This window comes from Danio rerio, chromosome 4, assembly GCF_052040795.2.
Source record: "Danio rerio strain M-AB ecotype USA chromosome 4, GRCz13ab, whole genome shotgun sequence".
NCBI lineage: Eukaryota > Metazoa > Chordata > Actinopteri > Cypriniformes > Danionidae > Danio > Danio rerio.
Window position 1 is genome coordinate 30,105,143 of NC_141024.2, and position 13,846 is coordinate 30,118,988.

Genomic DNA, 13,846 nt, shown 5'->3' on the forward strand with positions numbered 1-13,846 from the left:
TCCACTCGGAGAGATTTGTTACTTGCTGTTAAGCTAGTCTCTTCCAATACGGCCAAGCTTTCTCCCTCAGCGACATCTTTCTTTCCTGTTTTCTTCGATGGCATTTGTAAACACGCAAATTGCAACATATATTCAACGCGTGCAACACTATAAAGGATTAGAGAGCACTGACAAGCTTTTTGTTTTTTTATCTTGTTTTTATGAAATTTGAGTGAAAGTTAGCGGAGCTACACAACCAAAGTCTTACTCCATCGTCTACCCGGAAATCTCCCTTTTATTTTATTTTATTTTATTATAAATACACCCCATTTTGTCTGCAATTGAGTTCTTGCTCCTTTTTCCTACCACAAAATGTGACAATAAGTGTCTGTGAAATTTCTGCTCAAAACATCATTAATTCATGTTATTTGGGATTTTGGGGCATGTCTAAAAGGCAAGGCAAAGCAAGGCAAGGCAACCTTTATTTATAGAGCACAATTTTACACAACCGTAGTTGATCCAAAGTGCTTTACAATAAAATAAACTAGACAATAAAACTAAAAAAATAACTGGTATTATAAATACAATGAAATATATTTAAAAGTAATACTAAAATATAAATAATAAAAAATAACATGCATGCATCAGTCAAAGGCAAGAGAGTAAAAATAAGTCTTTAAGTTAGATTTAAAAGCATCCAAAGAAGGAGAGATTCTGATGTTCAGTGGGAGACTGTTCCAGAGCCTTGGGGCCGCAACACTGAAAGCTCGATCACCCTTTGACTTGCAGCGAGACCGAGGGACAGACAAAATAAACTGGTCATGGGATCTTAAGAGTCTACAAGCTGTATATGGCCTAATAAGCTCGCTGACATAGGCCGGGGCAGAATTGTGCAAAGCTTTAAAAGTGAAAAGAAGAATTTTAAAATCAACCTTGTATTTTATAGGTAGCCAGTGCAATGAAGCGAGGAAAGGGTAGATATGATCTCTTGTCTTAGTTCCTGTTATTATCTGGCGGCTGCATTTTGGACCAACTGTAGCCGAGAGAGTGTTGACTGAGGTAGGCCAATGTACAAAGAGTTGCAGTAGTCTAACCGAGAGGAGATTAAAGCCTGGGTTACGATTTTTAAATCTTTTTCAGAAAGAAAGGGTTTAACTTTTGCCACCAATATAAGCTGGAAAAAGCTGCTCTTTACAACCGCATTTACATGTTTATCAAACTGCAAGAGTGGATCGAAGATAACTCTGAGATTTTTGGCATGATTGTGCAGATTGTCATTTAGGGCTCCTAGCTGAGTTTTAATTGAATTGTTGGTAGCAGCAGGACCTAAAATGAACACTTCTGTTTTATTCTCATTTAGTTGCAGAGAGTTATTTTTCACCCAGGTCTTAATGTCGGTAAGGCATAGGAAAAGATTTTCTAATGATAAATCTTTTCCTAGTTTGATTGAAAAGTATAGTTGGGGATCATCAGCATAGCAGTGACAGCTTATGTTATGTTTTAGGAGTATAGAGCTTAAAGGAAGCATATAAAGAGAAAATAAAAGAGGGCCAAGAATAGATCCTTGTGGAACACCACGGTGAATAGGTTTAGGTGGTGAAGTAAAGGATCTAATATTTACAGAAAAATGAGCTGTTTGTTCTTCAAACCAAATCAATAATGAACTGAAATGTCGTAATTTTGAACAAAATCCTGCCAAAATGAACATCTTTTTGAGTTTCTTTGGTCAGATTGAAACAGCTCCCCCAAAAGTTTCCTTTGGCTCCTTTGAGCTTCCATTGGTCTGTGGTGATTACACAATAGGTGGGTTTGTTCTGATGCTCTGCCTTATTTGAATTGCAATTCCACCCCTTAATTTACATCTTAATGCATGGTTGGAAGACAGGAGAACAACATCAACACAACAACACTAGTCACCTGATACACAAGAGGGTGAGGTAGCAGAGCCAGTATAGAAGCTTCCACACCTGTATGATCACTGCTGGAGGGGGTCACACACTGGTACTTACATACACTGGTGGAGCTATTCACCAAATATAACACGCTGAAAATATGTGGTAGTGCTTCTCATGGAGGAAGCTGTTCGTTAGTGGATGAAACTGTTTATTGTGGCCATTTTAATCTGGCTGTGGAAGCAGGGAATTGGCAAAGGCACTCCATTCCACACACATTTATTCGATCTTCTTGTTTATCTTATAAATAATTAATCAACAAAATATGCATCAAAATGAAGAGACAAATGATATAAAATGTAATCTTTTGCAAAAACAACAATCTTCCAACAAAAATGTATGAAGCAGTCAAAATTGTGACACTTAATGCCTTTACTTTTATTTTATTTGATGAACTGCTGTGCCGTGTTTACCATGATTTGATGAAGTTCACAACCAGCAAGTTAAAGAATAAATACGAAACTAATATTTAAAGTGCAATGTTCCTCTCTCTCAGCCGTCATCATCATAGTGTTGTGCAGCATGACACATTCACTGCCTCTTTTTGCCCTCAAAGAATGAAATTTAACTTTGTTTGAAGTATACCGAGGCCTTCATTTATACACTCAATATCCGTTAGCTTATTCCCGCATTTATCAGGGGTCACCACAGCAGAATGAACCACCAATTACCATGGCAGATGTTTTTAATGGCTGATTCCCTTCCAGCTGCAACCCAGCACTGACAGTACAACCTTCAGTGCTGGGAAACACCCACACACTCACACATGTATTATAAAATAATAAAGGAATGAGATGTATGAAGGGTTATGGTAACTGTCATTAAGTGTCATTGGCTCAGTTATGTCATTTCAAATGCAAAGCTTTGCTTTATGACAGTTTGCCAACAACAAATACATCATGATATGTGTGTGTAATTTTAATGACAACTTGACATTACCAAGCAAGCATAACTTCAGGAATCCGCCATAAGCATGATTGTCTAGTGGACATATAATTGTGTCATGAATTTTATAACAGCATCATTATAATGTAATTGAATATCATTAAACATTCATGATGCTATTGTGCATTTATTTGACAGCATACTGACAATTTTAAAGTAAAAATTTTATTGACAAATTCAGTTTGTTCCACTAACAGAAATTATAAAAAAGTTCATGACACAATTCTAATGGTTTCCTGACAATCGTGTTTATGACAAATTTATGAAGTTATCTTGACAATTTCAAGTTACACAAAACAGACATCTCAAACAATGTCATCTCTGCATTTATAATAGCATAACTGAGCTAATGAGACTTAATGACAATTGTCTTAAGCATTCATAACATCTCATCCATATTCATGACATATCACAACATAATTATAAAGGTGTCATGACAGTCTTATAAACACCCCTTATTGTAAAATGTTTCCCCTTTTGCTTTTGTAACTGAAACTTGATCAAATATCATATTCAGCACATGTGACTGTGTGTTAGTGACATCTGTCAGGCTAATGTGACGTGGACTGTTTGTGTGTGTCGGTAGATTGTCTGGCTGTATGGTGACAGAGGAAGGCTGCGGTTTTCTGTCTTCAGCTCTGAGTTCAAACCCCTCACACCTGAGAGAGCTGGATCTGAGCTACAATCATCCAGGAGATTCAGGAGTCAAGCTGCTCTCTGAAAAACTGGAGGATCCAAACTACACATTGGACAAACTCAAGTATGTGGAGCATATACATGTTTTTGTTTTGATAATTTCTGCTTAGAGACAAATAGCGAATAATCTGGTGTATATTTCTAGATTCTGGCGACAGTCTTAGAGTTTAACCCTGTTGTACTTTTGATTAATTTTCATCCACACTGGGGTGATTTTGAGTTTTACTTTGGCCATAACCTTCTCTGTGTTTTATCTAGCGGAATGATTTTTGGTGATAAATCTTATTTTGACACACATTTTGAGAAAATGCTTTAAAAGTAAACAAAAACTCAACAATACACTCTGGGCAAATTTACTACCCTTTTATTTGTGTTGGAGATGAAAACATTAACTAAATGAAACTACTGTAAACTGTTTTTTGTGTAAATCTGTTAATCAACCTCAGCCCTGAACTACTGAAGTTTTTTGAAAATTACAGGATTTTAACTCTTTAACTGCCGAATTCATAAATGATGTCACTGCTTTGGTGAAAAAGACACGCAAAATGACATATGTTCAATATAAATACCAATTATGGACTGGATTTATTTAACCTTTTATCACAGTCTTGGACATGTGAAAGATTAGCAACAACACTGGCTTTAATGCATTGTTAGTTTTTGTGCAGCATCAGATTTTTTTCTCTCTAATTTACTGTTGGTGGCTGTTTTTGCCTCATTCACTTCTATTATAATCACTTTGTTATTTTCCTGGTAATCTACTCCCTCTCTTGTCATCCAAAATGGAAATGAATTCAGAGTATAGTTGCAGCTTCAGCAAATACATGATCTCCCCTGTGCTTCATTCTTACTGTACACTGAAAACCCAAATAAGTTGACTGAACCAAATGAATTAGGTAAAATCGTTGCCTCAATTTCATTGAGTAACCGAGTCTCCCAAAACTTACATATTTAAGTTTACTTAACTTGCCAGTTTGGTAGATTATACTTAAATTGTTCAGTTCAGTGTGTGTGTCTGTGTGTGTAATTATATACTAGGAAAAACATGTTTAAAAGAAAAATAAGTAGCCATTTATTCCCATTATGATGAATGATTATACATGATGCCTTGTTTCCTGATTTAAAAAAAAGACCTGGCACATTGTTAAAAATGCAAAAAAAAAAAAAATCTTAAATTTGCGGAAAAATACTAGCAGCTGTGGTTGCCAGGATTTTTCTGTAAAAAATATGGAAGTTTTATAGAAAAGTTTAAATTTACGGAAAATAACCATATTTCATCAACTGATACAATGTTCAGTTCACAAAAACATAGCTTTTTACACCAAAAATGTAAATTCATTAAATGCATTAATGTGTGTTTACAATTAGCAAACAATTTTTCACTGCATTAGTAACTACACAGTTAACTTTAAACATAAGAAGATGCAGCATAACATTAGACACTCTTCATCTTGGATCTGCACACAGATGTAAAGCAAAATAGGTCTTATTACTATTTAAACAGGACAGCCTCAGTTGTGTTAAATTTGCTGTCTCCCTCTGACTCATCTGCGAAGTCATCCTTGCCTTTCTCATAGCAATCTTCATAAACTAGCCTACATACGACGTGTGATAATCTTTGTTGAAAAAGCCACGCTACATATGAAACGAAAGTAATAAGCCCGATTTATAAATCGTCACCTTAGAATTATAAGGTTTTATCTGACCTTTTTGTCAAAATTGAGTTATTGACATATTCCTATTAAATGACAACTTATTTACATTATGTGATGTTTTTTATAAGTTGTTTACATTTTAAGACTTTTTATTTAAAAAACAAAAAAGGTTTATCTACAAAGTCGAACTCTAGCTTGGCTCTATAAGGTTCTTTCTGTTAGCCAATCATCATTTTTAATGCACGCACGAGGAACAATAAGGATCAGCTTTCTTTGTTATTTCGCCAGACTGCTCCATTGACAGCGGGAAACACCAGAAAGACAAAATCACACAAAAGTCGGCTAAATAATGTCGCACCATACAGAACTGAGATGTGTGTAAATGTGATGATTTAGAAGCATTTATTGACATTGAGATTCATTCAATTATTCATTTTTTTTGGCTTAGTCCCTTTATTAATCTGGGGTCACCATAGCGGAATGATTCGCCAACTTATCCAGCATATGTTTTATGCAGCGGATGTGCTTCCAGCTGCAACCCATCTCTGGAAAACACCCATACACACTCAATCACACACATACACTATGGTCAATTTTAGCTTAACCAATTCACCTGTACCGCACGTATTTGGACATATATTTGGACCGAACACGGGGAGAACATGCAAACTCCACACAGAAATGCCAACTGACCCAGCTGAGGCTCGAACCAAGGACCTTCTTATTGTGAGACGATCATATATGTCACCGACACTGACAATGAGATGAAATGTTGAATTTTACATTGTTGAAAAGAAATGAATATTAAAAACTGTATATATTAAAAGTGAAATATATTTATTTGTTTACATATTGTCAGTGAAACACTTTTCGGTGTTTATTAAACTCATTTGGTCATCGTGTGTTTCTTTTAACGTCTTTACATTTAATATTAAGCCTTGAAGGGAAAATACTTAATTTAATTCATGGGGCATATAATTGAATACATATAATGCAATAGTTAATATAAAGCATAAAATTGAATAAATATTAACATATTAATTAGATAAAATTAACATCTGCACTCGAAAAAAAAAATATTTAGCCCAGCCTTGCATATTTAATTTTAACATCCTCAAAACATGATCCTAAAACATGAAACAAATTTTATAGAAAGCAAAAATTTTACTTTCTCAACCATCAACATATAACAACACCAATTTATATATTTTTTAATGTATTTCTTGAAAAGTAATGCTTCAATGAATTATCTGGCAGATAGAACCTTATAATTACAAGCAGAAAATTACTTTTCAGAATTAGAAGGCTCTATCTGTATTTACCATGTTTTTTTTTACTCCAATTTGCACTTTGATAATTTACATTTAGAGAACCCTTAGGGGCTCTGTCATGTTAATGCATGAAAGAGAACTGTTAAACACATACTGTTTGCTATATGGATTTTGTAAGAATGGGTTTTAACCACAGCGGTTCGAACTGTAGTTCTGCCGAGTGAATAAAAAGTTATCAGCATGATGGTAAAAAAAACTGTACATTTCTAGTAAAACCATTCTTCTGCAATCTCATACCAAAAATGGAATTAAGGGCAGTACTAGTAGCTATAAATGTGGGAGAGCATTGATATTATGTGATTGTATTGTATTGCAATATGGAACAATTAAATGTGAATGTTAAATCAGCAATTCACAAGTACTTGAAAATGAAATGATTTAATGACAATAATTCTCTATGGTTACAACTGAATTAAGTACAAAATAACTGTATAAAATGCTAAAATATGAAATGATAAAACATATTATATTAATTGTACCCAGCTTAAATGTAAAACTAAAGTTACCAGAGGTAGAAGGAGAGACACAGAGGGAGGGAGAGAAAGACAAAGAGAGCAGGCCAAGAAGTTAGCCTGATTGCAGTAGAGTCAGAGAAGATAGACTCCAGAGGAGGAGAGGAGCAGAGCAGGAAAAGACAGGCCAGGAAAAGAGAGGGCAGCCAAAAGACAGAGCAGAGTTTTACATCTATTTTGTATTTTTCTTGACCATGTGACTAAAGCCCAAATGCTGAGAAATTCAAACTGACCAATTAACATATGACCACATCATAAAACCCCCAAATTCTACAAATCAGGCCCTGATCTTATAAGTATCTGCCTTTACAGTCAGTATGGACATTCTTGAGTCAAAAAGACATGTTTTGTCATATAAACAAATGCATATGATAATTTAGCCTCTTACAATTGCAAAAACTTTGAAGCTCAATATCTCAAAATCATTCAGAACGCAGGAAGAACCTAATATTCCTAAGGTGATGAAATGTAAGGAGTAGAAAGTACAAATATTTGTGCAAAAATGTAAGAAGTAAAAGTAAAAAGTTGTCATAAAAAGTTCACACTTAGCTGATGATTGGTAATGAGCTAGTTTGGCATGCTTTCCCAGGAAAGAGCCCTGAACTAGAAATCTGCGCAGGACTAAATTTTGAATCCCGCTCCCGCCCGCACCCGCCAGGTTTTAGCCCGAACCCGACCGCTCCTGCTTATATTAAGCACTTGTTGTCCCGCTGCCCGACCCGGCCCGTTTTCTATCCGCTGCGCCCGATCCCGCTAAAGAGCGGGGGGAGAACAAAACCGAAAATCACCCAGTTATACAGTCCAGACAGCCTATAACAAGCTGTCTGTATAAACACACACACGCACAGCACTAAGCACACACACAGACAAAGCTCTCTCTCTCTCATTCGTGCGCGCGCCCGCCCACTAACACACACTCATAAGCACCAAGCACACATACAGGCAAAGCTCTCTCTCTCATTCGCGCACACACACACACACACACACACACACACCTCTCATTTGCGCGTGCGCATACACACACACACACTGAAACAAACAAGCTAAACACAGCATCGCGCTATTTCATTTACACACATACATACGCGTGCTCACTCGGGAGTCGGGAGCGACATTGCTAGACAGCCCGCTCCCGTCCCAAATTAAACCCGTTGCCGAGAGCTCTCGTGATTTATTCGGAAATTTATACCCGCGCCGCAAAAATCTGGTCGGGTCCCGCGGCGCCCGCGGCGCCCGCGGGACAGCTGAGGGAATGCAGACCTCTACCCTGAACTGAGATCCTTGAGCCTGGGGCTCCCAAACATTTACAGGACGAGAGGGAAGTTTGAGCTTAGGTAGATCTCTGTGTTGCTGGTGGAATTTGACTATTTGGTTTAGTTAATTTATTTATGTCTCATGTTTTGGACTGTTAGAGGAAACCAGAATCAGTGGGGAAAGAGACTTGAAGCTAAGAGGGAGTGGAGCACTCGATGCTGAAATAGGGAAGGTGGGCGGAGAGGCTCGGACGCATGGAAGGAGTGGAGCACTCGACACCAGAAGGAAGGGGAGGGGTGGTGAGGCTCAGCACTGAAGAGAACAGAGCACTTGACACTGGAAGGAATAAAAGGAAATAACTGGTGGGGGGGGGGGGTGTTGGACGGTGATTGACTCCTGCAGAAGTCAAAGCTTGGGGTATCGCTTCAGCTGGAGTCAGAGCTGCGGGGCCAGATTCCTGCAAGAATCGGAAAAGAGAGTAGTTGGTAGGGACTCCTGTGGAAAGGGAGGGGGGATGGGGGAGTCATGCAGGAGTCGTGCTTGGAAATGACTCCTGCAGAAGAGCAGGGTAGCAGAGAAATTTGATGCTAAAAAAAATAAAAACAAGGGAAGACAGAGAGACTTGGCGCTTGAAGAAAGCAGAGCACTCAACGCTGAGAGGTAGAAATAAAAGTGGGGAGGAGAGACTCGACGCTAAGAGGGAGCGGAGCACTCGACGCTGGGATAGAAAGGGGGGCCAAAAGAACATCTCGAGTGGAGCACCCGACACCAGAAACCAGGGGGCAGTGGTTGACTTTGCGGGAGTCGAACCTAGGGATAACTCCTGCGGGAGTCAGAGCTGCAGGGCCCAGGATCCTGTGAGAGTAGGGAAAAAAGGAGGGGGCAGTGGTGACTCTTGCAGTGGGAGTGAATGGTGAAGGGGTGGCTGGAGTGGGCATGGCTCCTGTGGGAGTTAGAAAAGCAAAGTAGTGCATGTAAAGAAAAGCTGGAAGGAAAAAGGGAGAGTATGCAGAGTTTGTTCGCTTTGGAGCAAGGAGCAGGGCAGAGTAGTGCTTTGCTACAGGTAGAAGCAGTCTGAAGAGTCGAGTCTGTGTTGGGGGGACAGGGAGGGAGGAGGGTGGGTAATGCTCAGCGTTAGGAGAAAGGAGAGAAGAAGAGGTGGCCGGGGCATGCAGATTCCTTTGGCTATCAATAGGTGAGTGGCACCTGGTGAGGGTTTGTTGGACAGTTTTGAGGTAGTAAGGGCTGAGGATGATGGCTGAGACTGAGTATGATTTCTAATGGCCATGGGTCTGGATTGCTGGGAGAGCCTTATGGGCTGCAACGATAGCTGCTCTGATTCTAGATGCATGGCTGAAAAAGGGGTCTAGGGGAAACTTGAAAGGTGGAGGATTACCTTTAGATGTTTTTGGAATCGGTATGATGTTATGAAATGATTAGCATCCTCTGTGTAAAGCATAATAAAGGGTAAAGAGGCTGAGGGGGGGTGGGGAGTTTAAGTCATCGCAGAGCACCAGAGGATAGTTATTAGTAGAACTGACTTGGATATTCTTGTAGCGTGGAGATTTGAAATGAATGGGGTGATTGAGGGTAGGGAAAACAATATGAAGGTGCTTTAAAAACATGTGAAGGTCTTAGGAAGCGTTCCATACTGTGGAATATGATCAGAGGGTATTTGGGGGTGATAGTGGTTTCACAGAGTTAGTGGTTTGGTGGTTTGCAGCCATGTCAGTCCTGAATAGGAAGGGGCAGGGTGCCACTCCACTTCTGAAAAAATGAAATCATCGATTCCTAAGGTGTTGCTAGGGTGTTCTGAGTGGTTCCTTGGCAGTTGCTGGGGTTCACTGGGTTGTTAACTGGCAAGCCTTATTTACATGCTGATCAAATCTAATGCTTAGCAAGTGTTTCTAGCATGTGATAGCATTAAGCTGATCATCATGTAGCTAATTACTGTTGCCAAATGTAGCATACGAGAAATCCCATTGCTAGCATGGGTCAAACAAACCAATGCCCAGCTGTTCTAATGCTGAAGTGGAACAGTACATAAATGGTTGCTATGTTAGTCTGTTTGTTGCTATGGAGCTGATTGACAGCTTTTTGTGTGAATGATATAAATCAACCTGTAACGAAGAGGATGACACAGAGGGATGCATCTGCAGTATGTTTATTAAACTCGGTTGAATCAGAAACCCACACTAAGTGTTGTTAGAGACACTCACATGAAGATCAGGCAGGAGTCAAAAGGCAGGCAGTATACACTCGTTGGTCACTGGAAAAGGCATAGATCAGGGCTGGCAGTGTAACTCGGTAACAGAGAGGAAAGCAGAAGGTCGGGGCAGGCAGCAATTTGTACAAGGATGAGACCAAAATAACAGGAGAACAATCAGGATACAAGGATAAACGCTCGGTAATCTTGACTGGGCAAACAAGACTTCGCAATAAACTGAGCGTGAATGCTGCTTATATGTGTGTGCGTGTGATAAGAGTCAGGTGCAGTGCAATTAGTGACAGATACGTAGCTTCTTGGGGATGTAGTGCTAAAAGTCCGGCGAGAGAGACCTCTGCTGGCCAGTGAGGGGAATGACTGGGACCGAGCTGGTGACACAACCAAATGTCTTTATGACAGTCTCTTTTATAGAGAAATGTCTCTATAAAAAAAAAATAAATGAATGAATAACTGGACTTGGACTTGCCATATTATCATGATTAATACAATGCTTAGATTATTTATTTGACGACCAAAACTGTGATCGGTATTCAAAGATAAAGCGACAAATCACAACAAGGACAGCTTTCTGTCAATTAACTTAAAATAGCATGACAAAATGTTGGTTTTTCGTGCCACAACGATTATGTATCAGTAATATAAGTAGCACTAATGACTAATGGAATAGCTTTTAGCTATTGGGATATATAATTGCTGTAAAATATAACACAGCGTATAATATCTAATGATAATTTATTTTAGTTAAATGCATACATATAAATAGGGCTTGCCATACGGAATGGATTTGGGTTAATCTAAACCTGGCTTGCCACGTTGAACTGATCGCTGGAAAAATCCTGTATTGTCAAACAGACATAATCACTTGTGTAAGTTGAAAAGTCTGATGCATATTGTATACTTAAAATGAAACATCAGGCAGTGAATTGGTTTATAAAGAATTTAAATTGAATGTGGGGGTTTCTAATAGAATGGGTTAACCGGAAGGGCTGTAGGATGTCTAAAATAAAAAATCTGAGTGTGTGGGACAAGGAAGGCTTTGGCATCATGTACTGAGTAATTGTTTAGGTCTGTATAATCGTTAATAATGGCTTACGTTTGTCCATATATGATTGTTTTCAGTAAGTGCTGTCAGCTATGTGTTCAGTAAGTGCTGTCAGTAAGTGCTGTCAGCTATGGGGATAATCTACATGCAGCGTATTGATCGATTCGATTGTTTTGTCTGCCTTGTAACGCCATAGTAGAAAATGACTAAATAAAGCAAGAACAGTGCACATGTGATCAATAATAATACGCAGGATCTTTACCTTGTTGGCGGCGTTACATGAAGGCCAACAGCCCTGTGGTAAATCCGCAAACTTGTTGGTGTGTTCTGCTGAGTGATAGTGAAGTTGGAAAATATAATTACACTGAACATGTTAAGACACAAGGAAGCCCATCTCACCCCACTGACAAAGAGATCTGTGTGTATTGTGTGTGTGTGTGTGTGTGTGTGTGTGTGTGTGTGTGTGTGTGTGTGAGAGAGAGAGAGAGAGAGAGAGAGAGAAAGAAAGATAGTTTCTGTGTGTGTGTCTGTGTGTGTATGTGTGTGAGAGAGAAAAAGACATTTTATGTGTGTGAAAAAGAAATATTATGTGTGTGTGTGTGAGTGTGGGTGTGCGTGCGTGTGCATCAGTTGCGTGTGTTAAACTGATGTTTGTTTACTGACTGAATGTCAATCTGTGTGTTTACAGTCTGGATCATGGAGGAGAGACAAGGATTACAGCAGGACTACGCAAATGTACGACCACCCACCCACACACACACACACACACACACACAGCTGTTGTTAAAAACGTGTGTTCTTGTGTTCAGATGTCTGTTTCGTCACACTGGATCCAAATGCAGCACACACTCATCTCGTTCTGTCTGAGGAGAACAGAGAGGTGAAGGGTGTGTTAGAGGAACAGTCGTATCCTGATCATCCAGACAGATTTGATCATCAACCTCAGGTGGTGTGCCGAGAGAGTGTGTGTGGACGCTGTTACTGGGAGATTGACTGGAGTGGAGATGATGTTGTGAGTATATCAGTGTCATATAAGAGCATCAACAGTAAGGGAAAAGGTGATGAGAGTAGGTTTGGATATAATGCTCAGTCCTGGAGTTTGATCTGTGATGCCTCCAGTTTCAAATTCAGACACAATCGCACATGCACTCGTCTCTCAGTAGAGCCGCTCAGCAGGAAAATAGGAGTTTTTGTGGATCACAGTGCAGGAACTCTGATCTTCTACAACATCAATGGAGACACAATGAGTCTCATCCACTTAGTCCAGACCACATTCACTGAGCCGCTCTATCCTGGGTTTGGTGTTTATCTTGGATCATCAGTGAAACTGTGCTGAAGACTGACAGAGAGATTTACTCAGAATCCTCTGCAGGAGCAGTCAGTGTGTGTGTGTGTGTGTGTGTGTGTGTGTGAGAGAGAGAGAAAGAGAGAGAGAGAGTGTGTGTGTGTGTGTGTGTGAGAGAGAGAGAGAGAAAGAGAGAGTCTGTGATTGTAGATTGGCTGTATGGTGACAGAGGAAGGCTGTGGTTTTCTGTCTTCAGAAAAACTGGAGGATCCAAACTACACACAGAACAAACTCAAGTATGTGGAGCATATACATGTTTTTTTTTTTTGGTGATTTCTGCTTAGAGAAAGACAGCGAATAATCTGGTGTATACTTCTAGATTCTGAAGACGGTTTTAGAGTTTAACCCTGTTGTACAGTTGGGTCGTTTTCATCCACCTCGGGGGGATTTTGAGTCTTAGTTTGACTTTCTCTGTGTTTCAGCTAGCGGAATAATTTTTGGTGATAAATCTTATTTTGACACACATTTTGAGAAAATTCTTTGAACATAAAAAAACTCGCTGGGTAAATGTATTACCCTTTCGTTGTGTTTGAGATGAAAACATTCAATAAATAAAACTGTTGTAAAATTTATTCTGTAAATATTTCTGTTGGTGGTAAATGTAGAGCACATTATGTGCATCTTTGTGTTGGTTTGGACGAACACTGTGTACCCTGTCTTTGTGGGAAAAAATACAGTAAAATATATTTGGTAACGTGCACTGTTAACCCTTACCATAGATTATGCAGTAAATAACTGTAAAATAGCCAGTGTTTTGCTGTAATGAAAAGAAACAGTATTTTTCTGTAAAAGGGATAGGATTTGTATGAAAATGTGCAGTGCAAAGAATAAATTACAGTAATTTACTTTATGTACCCATTACAGATGTTTACTGTGATAATAAATGGTAAATTACTGTTTAACCATTA

The 13,846-nt window shown here is 39.1% G+C and overlaps 1 protein-coding gene across 2 annotated transcripts in view; it reads left to right on the forward strand.

Annotated features, from left to right (window-relative positions):
- Positions 1-13,846, forward strand: part of LOC110439426 (NACHT, LRR and PYD domains-containing protein 3) — a 51,195-nt gene extending 37,349 nt beyond the window's left edge. For both annotated transcript variants that reach the window (XM_087248316.2, XM_087248317.2), the window contains exons 8-10: positions 3,463-3,636; positions 12,282-12,328; positions 12,403-13,846. In XM_087248316.2, the coding sequence (XP_087104442.2) occupies positions 3,463-3,636; positions 12,282-12,328; positions 12,403-12,929 (748 nt within the window). In that variant the 3' untranslated portion in view covers positions 12,930-13,846. The remainder of the gene's footprint in view (positions 1-3,462; positions 3,637-12,281; positions 12,329-12,402) is intronic.